This window comes from Heliconius melpomene, chromosome 17 (assembly GCF_056956725.1).
Source record: "Heliconius melpomene rosina isolate 202511_hmr_F chromosome 17, ASM5695672v1, whole genome shotgun sequence".
In the NCBI taxonomy this organism is placed as follows: domain Eukaryota; kingdom Metazoa; phylum Arthropoda; class Insecta; order Lepidoptera; family Nymphalidae; genus Heliconius; species Heliconius melpomene.
In genome coordinates, this window is record NC_140405.1 from 11,910,043 (window position 1) to 11,929,640 (window position 19,598).

A 19,598-nucleotide genomic window follows, 5' to 3' on the forward strand; every position below is an offset into this window, starting at 1 on the left:
ATATTATATAGATGTATTTATTTGCAGATTTCATCATTTTTCAAATTGTAAGGAAATAAAGTGCCATTTAGTAAAAATGCTAAACTTTCTTAATTCGCGTTGAACTAATCTTCTTGTGTAATATATATTTAAAATGTTTTATTATTAACTATTTGTGTATAGGTATGGCCCCGCTTTATTTAACCAACTAAATATTTTAATTTGATTTATTTTTAACAAAAATTAGACATCTTTATTTTTCATTCTGGCAACTTTTTATCTGATGTCAAATATTCATTGTTTTGAAACATTTACAATTCGTTTTAAAAGAGTAATATTATAAATAAACCTAAGTAAATTTCATAAAAAGATGAATTATAAAATATGTTTCATGTGCAATAAATGGCAGCAAAACTAAAATGGTACCGTTATTTCTATTGATGAACCGAATGGCGGCTCGAAGGCGGTGTCTTATTAAAACAAATAAAACTATAAGACCTGAGAAGAGGATTATAGAGGACGATTATTGCAGGACATGTTTAAATACAGAGGATTTGGTTCCTATATTTTTTAATAAAGATACTGAGAAAAAACGGTCGGAAGACCTACATCTTGTGACTGGCTTGGAGGTCTGTTATTTATAGTATATTTGAAATATTAAGTACTTTTAAATTATTTAAAATTTAAATAAAGGCTCAGGATTGGTAATTTTGTTGTAGTTGTAATACTTAATTTGGTAGAGTTATTTGGTTCTTGTAGTTTGGTTTTAATTTATAATAACGAATAAATAATAACAATAAAATGTAAAGCAATATTTTTAATACTTATAACATTAATAACAGGTATAGTCCTATATCTTCCATGTACAGGCAGTAAACAGTTACAATTTTATAATATGTATAGATTATTTACTTATTAAACATGGATATATTAAATCAATTATTACAGATAAAAGCAAATGATGGGCTATCACAAAGGATATGCAAACAATGCATTGAAACAATTCAACTTGCATTACAGTTTAGAAGAACAAGTAAAAAAACTGAAAGAGCTTTACTCAATATAGCATATGGAAAAACAAGAAAGAGATTACTAAAACCGAAAGAAACAAAAAAAGTTACAAAATATGAACTAAATTATGAGAAAATTGAAAATAATTTGGTTCCCTTGAACAAGTTTGATGTAAAGCCAAAAGTTGATGATGAGCATGAGGTATTGTAGTTATTATTTTATTATATACGAAAATATATTTAAAATATCTATAGTTTGTACCCCTGCGCCACGACGGTCTTGTGTAAGCAAATTTATTATCATTTAGTAAATTAATAATAATTTTAATTTTTAAAAAACACCTAAATTTTTTTTTTTATTACAGGAACAAATTTTAAATGTGAGCACCTTACAAGATAAAAGTAAACGGGAAAGGATCCCCCTCACTTCACCATACAAATGCAATACATGCAATAAAGAATTCAGAATGCGTGCTACTTACAAAGCACATATGAGATTTCATACTAATTATTATGTTTGTGAGGTAAGTATGGTTAAAGTTAGTGAACTAGTTCTCCGTTTTTTATTTTTTGCCTATTTTTTATTATTTAGAACATATGCCCCACATATAGCACGGTAGGCAAAGGAAATTTAGTGAATTTTAGTGGCCACAAATCTTCGACGGTACTTTCGAGAATTTATTTAATATTAAAATCTTAATGCTGGATTTTCTATAGCTATCATGCTTTACTGGGGAAGTTGCATAAAACTTGAAAAATAAATTAAAAAACAAAATAATATTGATTTTCATAGTCATGTGGCAAACGCTGTCGCAACAACAATCAATTGCAAGAACACAAAAGAGCAAGACACGGCCTTGGAAGAATACACAAATGTGCATATTGTGAATATAGTTCGGCCACTAAAGAGGCATTGACGGTTAGTAAGTAGTAGAAAATTAGTTAATTTGTGTTTTCTTGAAATTGTTTGAAAACAAGAAAAGCAAGATACAACAGTATTGCTAGTGCAAGAAGCGACATTTTGTTTAAGCTATTAAATTATTTTAAGCAAATAATGAGAAATTTCATCAATCAGAATCAATAAATTATACTATAGACAGTGGTTGTAGGTTCAACCCACCCATGAAGTAATGCTCATATTTAATATATTTTTATTATCCCCTTTTGGTTAGACAAGAGAACAAGAAACAAGTAATATTGGCTTATATTATTAGATTTTCAAGGGAAAATTAAAATATGTTTTATAATTATACTTTTAATATTTTGAAACAAAATTTAAGGCCTTTGGATTAAAGCTTATGATTATTAATATTCTGCAAACATGCATTCTTAAATAATAGCAATCTCCCTCTAACTCTTTCTCTTACTAAAGATACACGAACGACGTCACACGGGTGAAAGGCCATACGTTTGTGATCATTGTGGAGCAACCTTCCATAGGCGGTCGAATTTAGTTCAGCATATAGCTATACATTTGCCTGAGAGGAATTTTCAGGTAAGTGGATGAACAAGCTACCCACCTGTGACTTCGTCCTCTTAAAGCTATTTTTGTTATAGTCAAATTATACAAAATGATTATATAAATTGTAGCCTGTGAGTTATTATGATATACAAGCTATATTATTGTACAATTTCATCTAAATCTGTTCAGTAGTCCTTTCGTGAAAGTGGAACAAATAATTTTAAATATAACCATTTTCCGAGGAATCGAATTTATTACCATCGATACATTACTGTTTTTTTAACATATAAATGTATTTTTTTAATCTGTATTTTAATTGAATAATGATTATATATTATTTACAAATTACCTTTACATAAAATAATAATGCCTTTTTTTATTATAAACATAAAACTGTATTGTTAGTTCTTGATTATTTAAAATTTATAAAAGAAAAAAATACATATTAAGAAAACAATTTAATGAATTGGTAATTTATTTGTAAAATTGTTTTTCCTAAAAATTACACTGAGACTAATATTTAAAAATATATAAAAGGACTTGTCCTCACTGACTGAGGTAAGACGCGCGCACAGCCGTAACCGCTGATGGTAGAAATGTGACATTTGGACAGATGTTTACTTTCGTAATCTGGACATCCACTAAGAAGGGATTTTGTAAAATTATAACTCTAAAGGGGTGAAATAGGGGTGGAAAGTTTGTATGGAAAAAATTTTAAATCGGCACCGATTTTTATAAAATTTGAAATTTAGATTTTTGAAAGTATTTAATTGAACACGTATTTCATCGTTTTCTAGAATTCTCCTCCTAAGGGTGCAAATAAGGGGTTGAAAGTTTTTATGGAAAAATCTTTAAATCCCCACCGATTTTTATAAAAATCGAAACTTAGACTCTTAAAAATATTTCATTGAACACATGTTTTGTGGTTTATTTTAATTCATTCCCTAGGGGTGCAAATAAGGGTTTGAAAGTTTGTATGAAAAAATCTTTAAATCGCCACCGATTTTTATAAAATTTTAAACATAGACTCTTAAAAATATACCATCGAACAGATGTTTCGTGGTTTATTTTAATTCATCCCCTAGGGGTGTAAATAAAGGGTTGAAAGTTTGTATGGAAAAATCTTCAAATCACCACCGATTTTTATAAAATTTGAAATTTAGACTCTTAAAAATATTTCATTGAACAAATGTTTCATGGTTTATTAAAATTCACCCCTATATACGCAAGCGAAGCTGCGCGCGTCCGCTAGTTTAAAATAAACTTAAATATTCCATTAAAAAGAGATCGCTTTTTTAGCCATATTACGCTATCATATAGTTGAGTTGAATGGCGGAAATCAACGTCCCGCTTTGTCTTGTTACTAGAGAAAAGAAATGAAAATAATTCATTTACCTAGGTAGGAATCGAACCCCATAATCGTTGTTTGTCCAATTCTAATTCGTCATTCTTTCTTCCCACACAGTGCGACTTATGTCCAAAACGGCTAAAATCACGCAAATTCCTACAAATACATAAACATAATGCGCACACCGGCAAACGTTATGGTTATCTGTGCAGTATATGTGACCACAGATTCGAAAAACCTAATAAAGTTAGAGCCCACACTCGAAGGGTTCACGGGGTACCAGATGAACAACAAGGACCGATTGTGAGGGTACAAATTTAGTTTGAGGTGTCCAGTTAAAATTTTTGTGTTTTTTTTATTATGCCAACTTTGGTATGCAACATTTTTTTGTAAATATCAAATTAGATGCTCATATAAATTATATTCGCTTCAGCTTTTTATTATGTAAAATTATGATGTAATTATTGAATATAATTTAATGGCCTAGTGAATAGTTAGATGGCATATATTTAATTGTGTGTAAAATAATTGCCATCAAAACATAAAAAATATATGAAACGCAAACAACTAGAACGCTGATAATATTCCAAACGGACAGACACACGACGGACGAAGCATGTGAGGTGAGAAGTCAGATCACATGTGTGGACGTCAGATGACATGTGTGGATATTTGGTCACACGTGTGGAACTTGGATCACGTGTGGATGTAAAATTACAGTTGTGAATGTCAGATATCACAGTGTGGATTTCAGATCTGCATATGAACATCCTATCAATCAGAACAAGGAGTTTCCCGATCTATTCGTATTTATTGTAACCTCTATAATAGGACTTGTTCTTTTGATAATTGCTATGGTATTAATAATAATATTTTTGTAAATACGTATATTTAATACTGTTTATAAAATAAGGGATAGCATCTCATTTATTATTAGCAATAGAATTAAGTTATTATATATAATTAAAATCATAAATATATTTACGACGTTTTATTTGGTTTTACCTCTAATTTTTTTATTAAACAAAATAAATATTTGTAAATAGAAAGAAAAAGTTTGGGATTTTATGGAATAAAATCCATTACGTAATCCATCCGTCACGTCCGTCATACGTAAACGTGACAGCGGGTTCGATTCGCACTCAAAGAAAATATTAAATAATTGATCTCCCGATTGATAGGAAAACCTAGCTCTGGTAACAAGACAAAGAAAGGAGTTAAGTTCTGCCAATTAGTATGCATTGTCTCGATAATTCGGCGGAAAATATGGAACGGATTGTCTTAATACTAATTTACCTCTGCCGACCCTGCTATATGCGGGATACAGCGTGTAGCCAAAAAAATATATAAATATTTATCCGTCTAGGAACCAAACCTATAATATTGTCTCACTCGCTGGCATAATCTTTAATATGGTGGAATTTAATAATTTCAGCGGATATTTTTTTTTCGAACGTGAGGTTAATGCTGTTATGCCCTATTGGCTTTTACAGCGAGACCGGTTGGGGCAGCGGATATACAGTGGGTAAAAAAAGTATTTGCACACCTAATTTTTTTGAAGTTACATCAAGAAAAACAGAATGATTTCAGTTAATTATTGTATTTAATAGCTTAATCTATACATATTTAGAATTGATTATTAAAAATTCTTAGAAAACAGAAATAAAAAAATTAGATGGTAAAAACACTTTTTTTAAAGTCAAATAAGTATTTGCACACTAACCATTCCCTAGATACAATGTTATTCCCGCGACATTTTGTCACTTTAGGTAAAATGTGAACATTGTATGTATACATGTGAACATCGGGAAACGTATTCTAACAACGAGACATTTGTTTAGTGTTCAGAAAAAATCTTGAAGCCAATATGCCGAAAGAATTTGAACTGTCGTTATCGACGCGTGAAGAAATTATTTTACTCCGTAATGAAGGTTGAAGTTATCGCTTTTTTTTTTTTTTTTGGACTTGACTTTAATGCTGTTAGCCTTGCTGGCCTTTACAGCGACACCGGGTGGGTAGGGAAGAGGGTACTCTGTCCCTGAAAATATGCAGGCACTGTGTGGCTGCCTGTGGGGAGAAGTTATCGCCAAATCAGGTCAAATTTAAAGTTAAATTACTCGGCTGTGTAGTAAATTATAAAAAACCGAGAAGAAATGGGTAGTGTTGAAAATAAGGAAAGGTCCGTTCTTCCGAAGAAGCTCAGTGCGAGAGAAAGGCGACAAATTTTAAAATCGGTACAAAATAAACCATTTACAAGCGCTCAAAGCTTAGCAAATGATATCGCGTCAAGTTCAGGTAAAGTTGTCTGTGCTCAAACTGTAAGAAACGTACTGGGTAATGGTGGTCTTCGTAGCAAAACAGCGAGGAAAAATTATTTCATAAGTGATGGCAATATAGCAAAAAGATTAACTTTCGCGAAAGAGTACTTAAATACCCCTTTAGAATTTTGGTACAATTTTATTTTTTTCTGACGAAAGCAAATTTTATCTTTTTGGAACGGACAGACAAACATTTGTGTGGCGCAAGCCAAATACTGAACTTCAGGCGAAACATGTGCATAGTACAGTCAAATACGGCGGTGGTCTCGTGATGGTTTGAGGCTGCATGACAGCAAATGGTGTGGGAAACTTGGCTTTTATCGAAGGAATAATGAAAGCAGTAGATTACGGTAAAGTGTTGCGCGATATTTTATCTTGCAGCGCATCGAAATTAAGTGTAAGTGAGACATACTACTTTCAGTAGAACAATGATCGTAAGCATACCTATGAAAATAACATAGCTATGAAAACCTAAGGAATGGGTGATATACAATGTCCGTAGAATGCTGAAAACTCCGCCATAAACGCCAGACATCCACCCAATTGAAAATTCATGGCATCTGCTGGATTAAAATTTAAGGAAAATGAAATTTTTAAATAAAAATGATTTGAAGGGCTTTGGTGGAGAAATGGGCTCAAATCTCGATTTAAACAACGTCCAAATTATTGGAATCGATGCAAGGGAGATTGCAAGCCATCATTGATGCTAATGGAATGCACACAAAATATTAAGTGTCTTTTCTTTCATTTATTATTGTTTTTTTTTACAAAATACGTACTAGCCGGTTGGTGTGCAAATACTTATTTGACTTTAAAATATGTGTTTATTCCATCTCATTCTCTAATTTCTATTTTCTGAGAAATTTTATTAACCAATTCGAAATATATATAGATTAAGCTATTAAATACAATAATTAACTTAAAGCATTCTGTTTTTTTGTAGATGTAACATCAAAAAATTAGGGTGTGCAAATACTTTTTTTACCCACTGTAGATAGAGATAAAGCTGAAATCAAAAACAATAGAGTAACTATATTCATGTCTTTACGCTCATTTACACCGAGTTATAAAATTGTGTTCTCATGACTCTGGATACCATGTGATGTATTTTAATTGTTTAATAACTACACGTATATAAGCACAGATTAAAGCAGAGTTTGAATGTTAGTATTAGTCGGTAGTTCTGTATACTTGTCTATAGAACAATCAAGTGTTCAAGACAGTATAAGTCTATAATAGATGAAGTAGTAGTTTTGATAACAACTAACAAGTAATCTTAAAAACAACCCCTGCGGAAATCGAATTCACAACTTGACGCGTTTAAAGTCGACTTTGACTACATAATTGTAAGTGATTTTTAATAATAGTTGTAAGAGATGTTCTTTAATTTTATAACGTATGTCATGGTCAGGTTGGCCGAGTGGTCTAAGGCGCCAGATTTAAGCTCTGGTTCCCGAGAGGGAGCGTGGGTTCGAACCCCACACCTGACAAATGTCTCTTTTATTTAATTGAATAATTTGGTTTTATATAAAAGTAAATGTACATGATGAAGTGCTTTATATCTATTTTTTTTTCTTAATACTCTTTGTTACTTGAGGCATACATATTCATAATGTAAAAGAGGTTAAAGTGAAAATTATGAATAAATAATTTAAACTGATTCAATAATTTGAACTGAGTTTAAGCATAATATACTATATATACTTCTAATAATACTTTAATTTATAACTCATACAAAATAAATTAGCACTACAGATTAAATTTCACAGTCCATATGTTTCGTGTCTTAAGCTAATGTAGGTATGCAATATTTATTATAACGTATATTTTATAACAGAATAATACAAAACAAAAAATTAACATAATTTATAAAATATACCTTACAGCTGAACAATCAAAATCAATTAAATTTAAAATTTATTTTTCATCTGTGGTGCAGCTAGGCGACCGAATCTGTCATATAAATGAGTTTTCAAAACAAAAACAAATATGCTTATTTACATTAAAATTTATTAAAATATAATAAATTTATAGATTTTTGCTATTTATGTGTCAAAATGAATATATTTAATTATTGTAGGACTTGTTTAAGTGATCAAAATCTCGAGCCATTGTTTTTATTGCCAAATTACAGTGAAAAGTATTCCAATATTCTTCATCTTATTGCCGGTATAAAGGTATTTATGGCAATAATTTTTAGATGCATTCATCTTTTTAATATAGCTGGGTAGAGAAGTCAGTGTTTTCGCACTCCGTTCTCCACTTTCATGGATTTTCAATAGATTGTATGTTATTAATTTTATTATAAATCACTCTTCTAGTAACCAAATTAAAATTCGATTTTACTAGAGCTACATTCATAGTATGTTTCTGAAAGTTTGCGGCTTATAGATTTACAAAGCCATTCATCTTTTAGATAGTTCTTGGTCATCAATTTTTAATATGTTATTTTTATTGTAACATTTTGCTTTCTTATTTTTTACAGGTAGAAATAAATGACTCACTTCCACAGCAAATATGTTCAATATGCATCACTTTTATAAATAAATCAATTAAATTTAGGAAAAAATGTGAAGAATCTCAGAAATTATTACTTGAAAACAGACCAAATGGTATTAAAATTGAAAATATTGATTTTAAGACTGAAGAGAATGCAATATCTATAGATATAAGTGATTATTTAGATGATGAATTCAAAGATTATGATGATAACATCACATTAGATACTTTACAAAGTAATAATGAAGTAAATGATACTAAAATACAAAATGAAAATAAAAATGATATAAATATTAATACTGTTAATAATAAACAAACCAAAATTGATGAAAAACCTATAAATTTATTAATATTAAGTAAAAAAACTAGAAAATGTGTTAAAATTAGAAGAAAAAGTAAAGAAACAAAGGAAAAGGAAAAAGAAAGAATAGAATGTGAATATTGTCACAAGATTTTGACTTCTAAATTGTCTTTGAGAAACCATTATAAGATTCACACTGGGTTTGATGTTGTTTGTGAGGTTGGTACGGATTTTTTTTAATTTCATACTGCATCTGGCGTATAATAGGGTAGGCAGAGGGAACCTAGTGTTGAGATACTCAGTTTTCCGTTTATCACTTAAAGATATATTGCATTTTGAACGTAATGCCGTGCTAAACTTTGCGTTGACATAACGGAAAATTAAAATAATTTATTTCTTTCTTATCCAAATTAGACATTATATGTTGAATGTATTCCAACCCTGTACTTTGCTAGAACAGGGAAATGAGAGGAATTTTTCCTTTTTTGTGGGGATTGAAACCACAACCGCTGTGGTACTCACTGCTACCACAATGGCCTATGTACAATGTACATACATATTAGATAAGTATAAATGTTTAATATTTTTTTATGCTTATAAAAATAAAAAAAAATGATATAAGAGGACAGGAGAGGATAGGATTCGATATCCATTTGGAGGATAAAGCGCGGCGTTCTGTACTGCCACAATGCCTTGAGAGAGAGAGAGTCTTGAGGATTCGAGACTCAACACACAATGCCTTGAGATTTCGGCGTAAAATGAAAATCTATAGGTATATTTTTAGATTCACGCTGTATCGAATAGACATTTCCGTTCCCCACCTTGCACTCTACAATTATATATTTTAAAAAAAACTTTATTTTTAGCACTGCGGCAAGAAATTTATAACCAGAAGACTTCTTCTAATGCATTGTAGAGCAAAACATGGATATGAGAAAACTGATAAATGTTCCTTCTGCGATTATAAAGCCTCTAACGCGGAACAAGTCAAGGTAAATACTATATATGAAGCAATCGTGACGCAGTGGCACAGTGTGTGAGTGTGCCTGTAAACGGTTGTGGATACGATTGCAGATTTTTACTTACACAAAATTATGGCTAAATAATAAAAAAATAACTCCATAGTTCCTCAATCTGGTATAAAGGCAAAGCGCGGCGTTGTGTTCTACCACTCAACACGCAATGTCTCGAGAATTCGGTGGTGCGTGCGAAACGGAGTGTCTTAACACTAGAATCTCTCTGCCTTCCCTGGTGCAGTTACAAAAAAATATGTTTTAAGTTGATTTAATATCTTCATATTTAAGATACGTGGTAGACAATATACACCACACAACTGCCTTTATATGATTTATTTTCAAATTTCAAATCAACAAATATATTTACAACAAAAATACTGTTTTAGTACTTTTTTTTCTTGTTATTTAAAGATCCACGAAAGACTTCACACTGGTGAAAAACCATTTGTCTGTAAAGAATGTAACGCCGGATTCCATAGAAAAAGCAGTTATCTGCAACACGTTGCAATACATTTGCCCGAAAAAACAGTGCCGGTAAGGAAATTCTACTTTAATATTATAAATATGAATGTTTGCAAAGATAGACGTTTGTTACACTTTCACGCAAAAACTACTGAACTGATTTAGATGAAACTTTCCTGTAATATAACTTATACACAAGAGTAACACAGGGTACAATTTATATAAACACTTTGTATAATTTGGCCTTGAAATTATTCATAAATATTCCTCTGATTCGGATCGAGCCCACAATCCCGCTTATAGTCAACACGCAGACGCTGACTGACACATTAATTCACAATGGACTAATTTCATTATAATATTAAATAATGAAGAAACATAGAAATATATATTTTTTTTAATTAAAATTTGTTTTTGTTCGCATATTTACCCAAAAACATACATTTTTGTATAAAGAGGCTTATTTATTACAAGCCAAGGTACGAATTCAAAAATGCCGAGTTTAATTTTCTTTCTATTTTCTTATTCCATAGTGCGACCAATGCCCAGCCAGATTCAAATCGGTTACCCTTATGAGGATACACAAAAATCGTCACCGCCCTTCCCCCTACACTTACAAGTGTAATATATGCGATAACACATTCGCGAGGCGAAGAAATGTGTCTAGACACTTGCAGAGAGTCCATGGACTAAACTTAGCCCACGATTCCTATATAAATAGGGTTAAAATATAGTTATTTTGGTTTAGCTTCACGCTGTATCCCGTATATACTTTCTAAGGTATCTAGAAAATATTTTGGATAATAGAGAAATTTTCAGGACATTTTACTAGAAATTCGATGGTAACCGTTTCTAAATACATAGACAAATTATATTGACAGAAAAAAAACTTATATAGAAAATAATGAATTTTCATTTACCCAATCCGGTAAGATAAAGCGCGGAGTTTAGTTCCAAATAACACGCAATGTCTCGACTTGCGAGGGGAACCGAATGTCTCAATACTAGGTCCCCCCTGCCTACACTACTGCCATGCGGGAAACATCGTGAAGTTTATACAAAATGTATGATTATATTTAATTGCCATTATTTTTTTCTCTTAACATCTTAATTTTTTTTTATATATTTTATAAAGACAAATTGTAATATAGAATTAAATTAGGTATGTTATTATTTATATAATAAAAAAATAATTATCAATGTAATAAGTCTTTTATTTGTAGTTATAATCATATTTTTTATATCTCCTTTTCATTTTTTAAGAATTATAAACAGACTTTTTATTAAGATTTTTTTGTTTAAGTAAGAAGATGCAGGTAAAACGGTTTACACTTTATTTTCTTCTATTTGTATTTCCGAAATTATTATTTATATTTGTAAATTAACATAATTTATTCCCACCAAATACATAATATACATTATCAATACATAGTAACACTATGTATTGATAATATATATTTTGTAATATATTATTGTTTTGTAATATATTCAATAGTTATATTGTGTAAGTTCATTTTACTAATTTTAAAATATAGTTAATAAAATGTCATAAAAACATTTTAACTCCTAAACTAAACCCTAAACTCCTGCATTCGTAAAAATCTAATCCATCTAATAAATCAGCTTCACGCTGTATCCCGCACACATCAGGGTAGGCAGAGGGAAGAAGGTGTTAAGAAGCTCCGTTCCTCACTTTGCGGCGAATTCTGAAAGCATTGCGTGTTGAGTGGCAGAACTCAACGCCGCTTCCTTGACACCAGACCGAAGAAAATTGAAACATTAAATATTTCATTTCCTTGAGTAGGAATAGAACCCACAACCAAACTCCGACTGGCCTCGCAATTAAATAAAACCACCAATTTTGGGAATACTTAAATAAAACTTTAATAAACATATTACATCCATTTATAATATATGTCTTTTTACATCTTTGACCACGACCAAAAATTATATATATATAGATAGAGATGTTCTACATTTAAACTGAACTTCGCTTAAGTCACTCAGAACTCAAACGTCACAGAAAAAAAAATTATCAGTAAAAAATTAAATAACAAATAATAAATTAATAAAACAATTTCAAATCGCCTTTGAAAAGTAAACGAGTTTGCTTAAAATCGACATAAGACTATTTTGAAGCTTGTAGGAATATTGATAGATAATATATTTAAAACAATCATCACTTCTTTTAATAAGGGAAACAAAAAATAACAACGTTTTTGGCACTTTTTGTAAAATTCATGCAGATACTATGGATGTTATGGAGTTAGCTGGTTTGCGAATTAAGTAATAAAGCGATATATGACACTTTATTTAAATGTCAATATGATAAGTTTGCCCCAAAGGGGAATCAAACCTTAGTCCTAAACAAAAAAATTAGAATAAAAAAAAAAGATATTAAAGGAATGTTAAAAAATCTCTTTCCCGAATAGTAGAGGTGGTGACCTCAATATATTACCAACATTATATAAATTGTAACATAACATTTTGTTATATATTTATTATTCTTGTTAATTTAGTCTTTTATTTTTATTTTTGTTTAGTAGATGAGTCGTGGCCACCCTAAAGTTAGGCATCTGAATCACACTCGGAAAGTAATCATAATTTAGAAAAAAATATATAAAATCAAATCTGCGCAGCCATCTTCAGGTCGGGCGGTCACAACTCGTCAACCGTACTATATGTGACTTAGTACGTGACGTAGTTTCTTTTTCAAATAAATAAAAAAAGAATAAAATTTTGATAACATAAATATCATCTCGTTTATGCAGAATATTTATCAAAGAATATAAAGTAAAACAACAATTATTAACAACAAAATTCTATATTTACTTTTGACAAAAATTAATATATTTAATAAAAACCGATACAGTCCATGATTTAGAACAAAAAAACAATAAAATCGATTTTGATACGATTCAACAGTCCAACTTAAAATAAAAATCCATACCCATTAACACCATTCGACTGAAACCAATTTAATACTTATAAATCTTTAAATAATAAAAATTAAATATAATTATAAGGATATATTAAACATAAATTATATATTTAGTATCATTTAACCCTCGATCGCTAAATATAGAAAAACATTGCTTAAAACATCGATTACTTTTGAAAGAAAGTAAATAAAAGAAGAAACAAATATGTGATAATTATATGTAAACAACGCAACGGACGTGAAAACGCTATAATTTATTATATCGTTGCTTATATTTTAAAAGAAAATGGGTGTGGCTATGTCTAAAGAACTAACGTCGTAGCTTCCCCGAGTCAAAAGTTAAGCGTATCAACCCAGTAAATTGCAAAATAATCTTAAAATGGCGCCGCTCCATCGCGCACGATGCGTTCTCCTTTATGGTAATGAATTCTATGATTCTTTACCTATCCAGTGGTATAATTTTATTGTACATGTAGAGGATATATATATTATTCACGTCAACACATCTTTTAAATAAGAAAGTGCATAATTAAGAATAAAGACTATTATAACGTGTAACTATTTATATTGTTGTTATTTAAAAGATTTAAATGTTGTAATTCTTGTAACATATACTTTATACTATTGTCGTGATTGTTGCACATTTTAAAATGTTATGTAGGTTCTTGCATGTTTGCTTATTCTTGCAATACGATTATATTGTATAGCAAAAACAAATAAAACAAAATAAATGCCATTTTACACACGACTGCGGCGAAGAAAAGTAGGTTTATATTTTTAGCTATGTATGTATGTCATTTAATGATATGTCATAAACTGATTTCAATAAATGATACGTCGTTAGACTTGTCTTGATGGCGCGAGTGAATGTCCTAGATACGTTTAGTTAGTTAATTATGCAGTCGGGACTTTTTGTTATGTTTATAATTCATAATGCAGATTCATAGATTTTTTATTTAATAAAAAAACATTTAACAGAATTTAATATTTTTTTAATAGATGTTTATTTAGTTTTTTTTTTCAGATAGATACATTTGAACATATTTTTACCATATTTCCACGAGACAAAAGTATTTAAACATTATTCTTTATCATTATATATATTCATTATATCGTAAATGTTTTAAAATAACATTTAAAGGATAGATTTTTCTTATTTTAATCTATCGGGTATATTATGTTATTTATACTTATGACAATTTTTTCACGCAAATTATCATTGCAAACTGTAGTTAATTTACAAGTTTATATGGACAATGTACGTCTATATGTAGGCATACATATACATCATAAATCACACACTTTAATCCAAATTGACCTAACTTAAAAAAGAACAAATTTTCAAATAATATAATTTAAGCCACTTTCAAACCAAATTACATATTTATATATATAATGGGTGATGATAAGTTATTCCTTGAGCCCATAAAAATGTTGAGAAATTCCAAAAAAAAACTATTATCAATTCTCAACTTACCCTTCTTACGTTTCAACTTTCCTCGTAAGAATAATTTATATAACATATATTATTTAAACAACATTTCCTATACAAATTAACTGCTGCAACTACTCGCAGGAGGATAATCCGTACGCCGCCCGTCGTCGTGGTGACGAGACTCACCGAAGTTTAAAATAAATTATTTATTATACATGAATCTATTATTTGTATGTATGTGTGTCACATCTTTAGAACAAAAGTGGTTTATCTCAAAAATAAAAACAAATAAAACCAATACTCATAAATGCCAAAAAACTTGCTTACACTTTAATAAGAAACTATTAGAACAAAAGTGACCTCACTCAAAAATAATCAAAAACGTAGACTAAAAATAAATTCTACGGCCATAATTTCCAAAATTTTACTTACGCCACTTTCGTTCAAAACTTATCATACATAATTTAAATGGTATTTCCATACAAATTATCGCTGGAACTGCTGCAACTTTTCGCACGACGGCATCCTCATGCGCTGCGCGTCGGCGTGGTGACGCGACTCTCCGAAGTTTCTCGCCTTCCACGCGACACTGTCTCTGTAGTTTCTTTCCCTTTGACACGCGTGACGGAGACCAACTGCGGTGAGAGAAAATATAATAATAAAAGATCCCTATCCCGTATACAGCGACCCCGCTGCGAGGCAGAGAGAAGCTAATCGAAATTGAATCGAATCGAAGCATTTTTAAGTCATTACGTGTCAACTGATTTATCTCAACGCCGCGCTTTACCTTGTTACCAGAGAATAATAAATTTCTCTGAGTGGAAATCGAACTCACAAGCGTCGCGTTTGTCAGACACTGTGCTGCTACGCCACAACGGCATGGCAATCGATGATTCCGGGTTCAATCCTCAATCACAGTTATTGATTATATTAAAATTATTTTCATATGTCCTTTCCAATGAGACAAAATATAATATGAGTAAAAGATAGCTTCCCTATGTTTAAAGTAGAGAGATGACAGTAAAAACATAAAAGAAACAAAATTCACCTATAAATTCTTCTTCAATGGCCATTTCCAGTCTACGCAAGGAGCCTTGATAGTCAGTGTGGAAGTTCTCCTTCACATAATACGGTACCTAAAATTAAATAAATGAAGATGAATATTAATAATTATTATTAATTAATATAAGAATATTAATCATTTTTTTTAAATATAATGATTAATATAAGAATATTAATTAATCATTATATTTAAAAAAAATGTATACAAGAAATTAGTGTAGCAGTATTACGTCTAGCATTGCACAGTTATCATTAAGCAACAAATTAAGAAAATATTACAACTCTGCAAAAACATTAAGAATGGAGAGTCAATTATCCGGCTTTTAATTATAGAGATTCATTATTATCTGGCCTGTTAAGGTATATGCATCAAGTACACGCATGACATTTGATTCAGATACTATGGATAAGACTACTAATATAATAAAAAATAAAAAAATAACACAATCCTATAATAACGTTAGTAACTAAAACAGAAAAAGCTAAATGAAAAATGTAATTTCAAAAGTCCTAGATTCAAATTCTACTACATATAAAAATCTATACAATTCAATTTGAGAAAATTTTGAATGAATTAGTTTAATTACTAAGCCACCAGTAGAATTAATAATAATTCTACTAGTAGTTTAGTAACAAATATAGAAATATTTAGATTTTAGACTTCTGAGTTTCAGATTCAAATCTTTATACATAAATACCTTCAAATTCATAGTCTCCCTTGGCACGGGATATTTCGGGGTTGGGCTCAAACTGTAGATCGGTTCACTGATGAAGAATCCAGACATCATAGACAAGAGCACCAGGACTAATACAGGTAGAAGTTGGACTAAGCCCGCGTGACTGTCCCTGGTCTCGGGCTCACGGGCTCGTCGGCGGGTGTATACCGTTGGACCTGCTCCTGGAAATGCTAAAACGTAACATAGATTTCTTAAAAGCACATCTTATAAGTGAGTAATGTTAGCTTCATTTGTGTATATTTATTCAGTCAATTCAGTAAACAGTTGTATAAAATAACGGTTACGGCAATTTGCAAATTTGTCGAACTAACTAGACGTGTGTGTGCTAAGGCTGAGATTAGCGATAACAAACGTACAGACAAACAGACAAAAATTTTAAAAATCATTGTTTTAGGTTCTATTAGGTTAATAAAGTTTAACAATAACATTTTTTTAAAAAATATCTTCTAAGTACAAGTATCTTCTAAGACACCGTCCTTCTTACGATTTTATTATAAGTATAGATTATAAAGCGGAAGAGTTTGATTAGTTTGAACAAGCTATCCTCAGGAACTATTGCTCGAATCGAAAGTCTTTTCGAGTTGTACAGCCCATTTATCAAGGGCGTTTTAAAGACTATATTCAGTTCAGTTCTCTAATTATCGGCGTTTGGCACGTGACAATAAGGCTATATTACTATACTATAATCGTTTCGATTTAGAAGGTAAAATTAAAAATAAAAAACAAACATAGGACCTATACAAGGAACCTAGCGTTGAATGATCCCACACCGATGATTTGCGAAACATTGCGTGTTGAGTGGTAGAACTCAATGCTGCATTCTGAGAGGGGAAATGAAAATTGACCCACTTCTTGTAATTCGGTCTTCCTTCCTGTATATCATTAACATCAAGCTACCAAGTAAAGTGTCTACTCATTACATATCTTTTTTATTTTAATTATTTTATTTGAATGCGTCATTAATACAACCGTAATTAATACTAGTTTAAGCTGCATCCCTAGACACCCCCTTTCCATTTAGACACTTCCGTTCCCCACTATTGTTCACTCACTCTGAGACGTTAACCTAAATTCCTACATACTCATTTGATAGTAAATTATTATTCGAATAGCAAAAATTAAAGTAAAAAAAAAAACTATTTTCACTCACCAGTACCTCCGAAGAACATATTAAACAGTTCCTCAGCGGTGAGATCAGATTCAAAACCACGCGCATAGTACTGATGATGTGTGTGTGTTGTGGGTGCCGGTTCATCCCCGCGTAGATCATATTGCTTACGCTTCTCAGGGTCGGTTAGTATGGCCGCTGCGTTGCCTATTGCCTTTAATATAAGTTTACATATATTATACTACTTATTTAATTTAATAATTTAGTTTATTTAATTTAATATTATAAATGTGAAAGTTTTTGAGGATGGATGTTTGTTCCACTCTTACACTAGAACTACTGAATGAATTTCAAAGAAACTTTGCAGTAATATATTTAATACATCAAAATAACCCAGGCTGCAATTTATGGAGACTTTTTATACAAATTGGCTATAATATAGAAAAAAATATATATAAATAAATAAAACAAGCGACGTTGTGTTTAGCATAAGAAAACAAAATAGATAATAATTGAAAAATATACATATAAGAAAACACATCTCATTTCGCATATAGCAGGATAGGTATAGGTAACACTAGGTTCCCTGTACGATATAGGATGAAGCTAAAAAATATTATACCTTAAAGGCTTCAGCGGCTCCTGGAGCTTGATTCTTATCAGGGTGGAGCTGAAGCGCAAGTTTCTTATAGGACTTCTTTATATCTGAGTCCGTAGCTTCTTTGGTCACTCCTGAAAATAAAAAAATATTTTGTTCACTTTCAATCTTAGTGTCAAAACACTGTTCTCCACATTTCTTGAGAACCTGAACAACAATCAGGTAAATGCACACAATTCATTTCCCAAATGGACCCAATTCATTACAAATATAACTTTGTTAGCAAATCAAGGAATATATTTAAGCATATATCACTGACCTAATATTTCATAGTAATCCTTGCATTTAGTATTGACCCTGCGTACAGCATCAAGCTGTTCATTAGTATATTCTCGTTGTGGAGTCGTATGAGTAGGGGTCTTCCTTCTACGTACTTCTTCAGGTCCTGGACTACTAGGTGGAGTGCGTTTAGGAGTACCACCAGACGTTCCAGCAGCCCTAACTCTAATCAGAAGCTCTTTAGCTCGAGCAGAAGGATACAAACGTTCGGCTTTTTGCAAGAATCGCTCAGCTTTCTCAATATTTCCAGCTGAAAATGCATTTTGCGCAATTTCTATACACCTTTCTGCATCGTCCTTGTTGCCTTCGATGGTCATTTTCCAATTATTACTAGTACTTTCGTCACTATTTTATTTAAACGTAAAGATGGATTATTTCACAACTGTCTGGGTAATAAGTAAATTAGATTAGCGTTAAATTAATTATTACATTTGATCAATCATTATTTCTAATTCTAATGTAATGTAATAGAAATACACTGCGTCAATAAAGAAAAATAACTGTGTTGCTATTTAATATATATATTTTTTTGGATTCTTGTTTTTATCATCTTTTTGTAAGATTTTCTTACATATTTATTTTTGCTATTAATAAATGTCTATCCTAATTAAATATTACAACAATAAAGAATTGCAAACTTTGCAAACCAATATTTACTCATTAACAGTATATTATTTCAAGAAGATGAATATTGTATAAAATACTTAACTAAATAATAAACAAGTAGTCTAGACTAGTTTAATTATTATTTGTTTACAAAAATATATTTTAAGAGAAAACCATTAAAAAATTGAATTTCTAATTCAATTTTTACCAGTAGAGACCGTACCATTTGGCGCCCCGTTCTCTCTGACTACCCCGCTAGGGATAAAGCGTGAAGCCATGTATGCTGCTATTGTCTTTTTAAAATTTTCGACAGAAACTTCAATACGAAAAATTGTTTAAATAATATGTTTTGATTCAAATGTAAAGTCGATTATAAT

General features: G+C 30.6%; 3 protein-coding genes and 1 non-coding gene across 5 annotated transcripts; 3 read left to right on the forward strand and 1 right to left on the reverse strand.

Moving 5' to 3' along the window:
* The first annotated feature begins 257 nt into the window (after positions 1-257).
* LOC146530301 (uncharacterized) lies at positions 258-4,778 on the forward strand. Its single transcript, XM_085200877.1, has 6 exons — positions 258-608; positions 928-1,191; positions 1,355-1,513; positions 1,783-1,908; positions 2,362-2,484; positions 3,917-4,778. Exons 1-6 carry the CDS (start codon positions 399-401, stop codon positions 4,118-4,120), a joined length of 1,086 nt encoding a protein of 361 aa, XP_085057003.1. The 5' UTR covers positions 258-398; the 3' UTR covers positions 4,121-4,778.
* Positions 4,779-7,523: 2,745 nt separating this feature from the next.
* TRNAL-UAA (transfer RNA leucine (anticodon UAA)) lies at positions 7,524-7,607 on the forward strand. Its single transcript has one exon. It is a non-coding gene; the product is annotated as a tRNA-Leu (tRNA).
* A 424-nt stretch (positions 7,608-8,031) lies between these two features.
* LOC146530303 (uncharacterized) lies at positions 8,032-11,600 on the forward strand. The gene is made up of 5 exons (XM_085200875.1): positions 8,032-8,294; positions 8,603-9,136; positions 9,784-9,909; positions 10,345-10,467; positions 10,929-11,600. Exons 1-5 carry the CDS (start codon positions 8,175-8,177, stop codon positions 11,127-11,129), a joined length of 1,104 nt encoding a protein of 367 aa, XP_085057001.1. The 5' UTR covers positions 8,032-8,174; the 3' UTR covers positions 11,130-11,600.
* A 1,600-nt stretch (positions 11,601-13,200) lies between these two features.
* Positions 13,201-19,114, reverse strand: LOC146530304 (dnaJ homolog subfamily B member 14). 2 transcript variants are annotated; one of them, XM_085200879.1, is made up of 6 exons: positions 18,596-19,114; positions 18,301-18,410; positions 17,721-17,892; positions 16,532-16,731; positions 15,820-15,907; positions 13,201-15,406 (listed from the first exon to the last, which is right to left on the reverse strand). In XM_085200879.1, exons 1-6 carry the CDS (start codon positions 18,930-18,932, stop codon positions 15,258-15,260), a joined length of 1,056 nt encoding a protein of 351 aa, XP_085057005.1. In that variant the 5' UTR covers positions 18,933-19,114; the 3' UTR covers positions 13,201-15,257. The 2 variants fall into 2 exon arrangements, with proteins under 2 accessions (XP_085057005.1, XP_085057004.1); XM_085200878.1 differs by having other exon boundaries at positions 16,532-16,740.
* Positions 19,115-19,598: the final 484 nt, after the last annotated feature.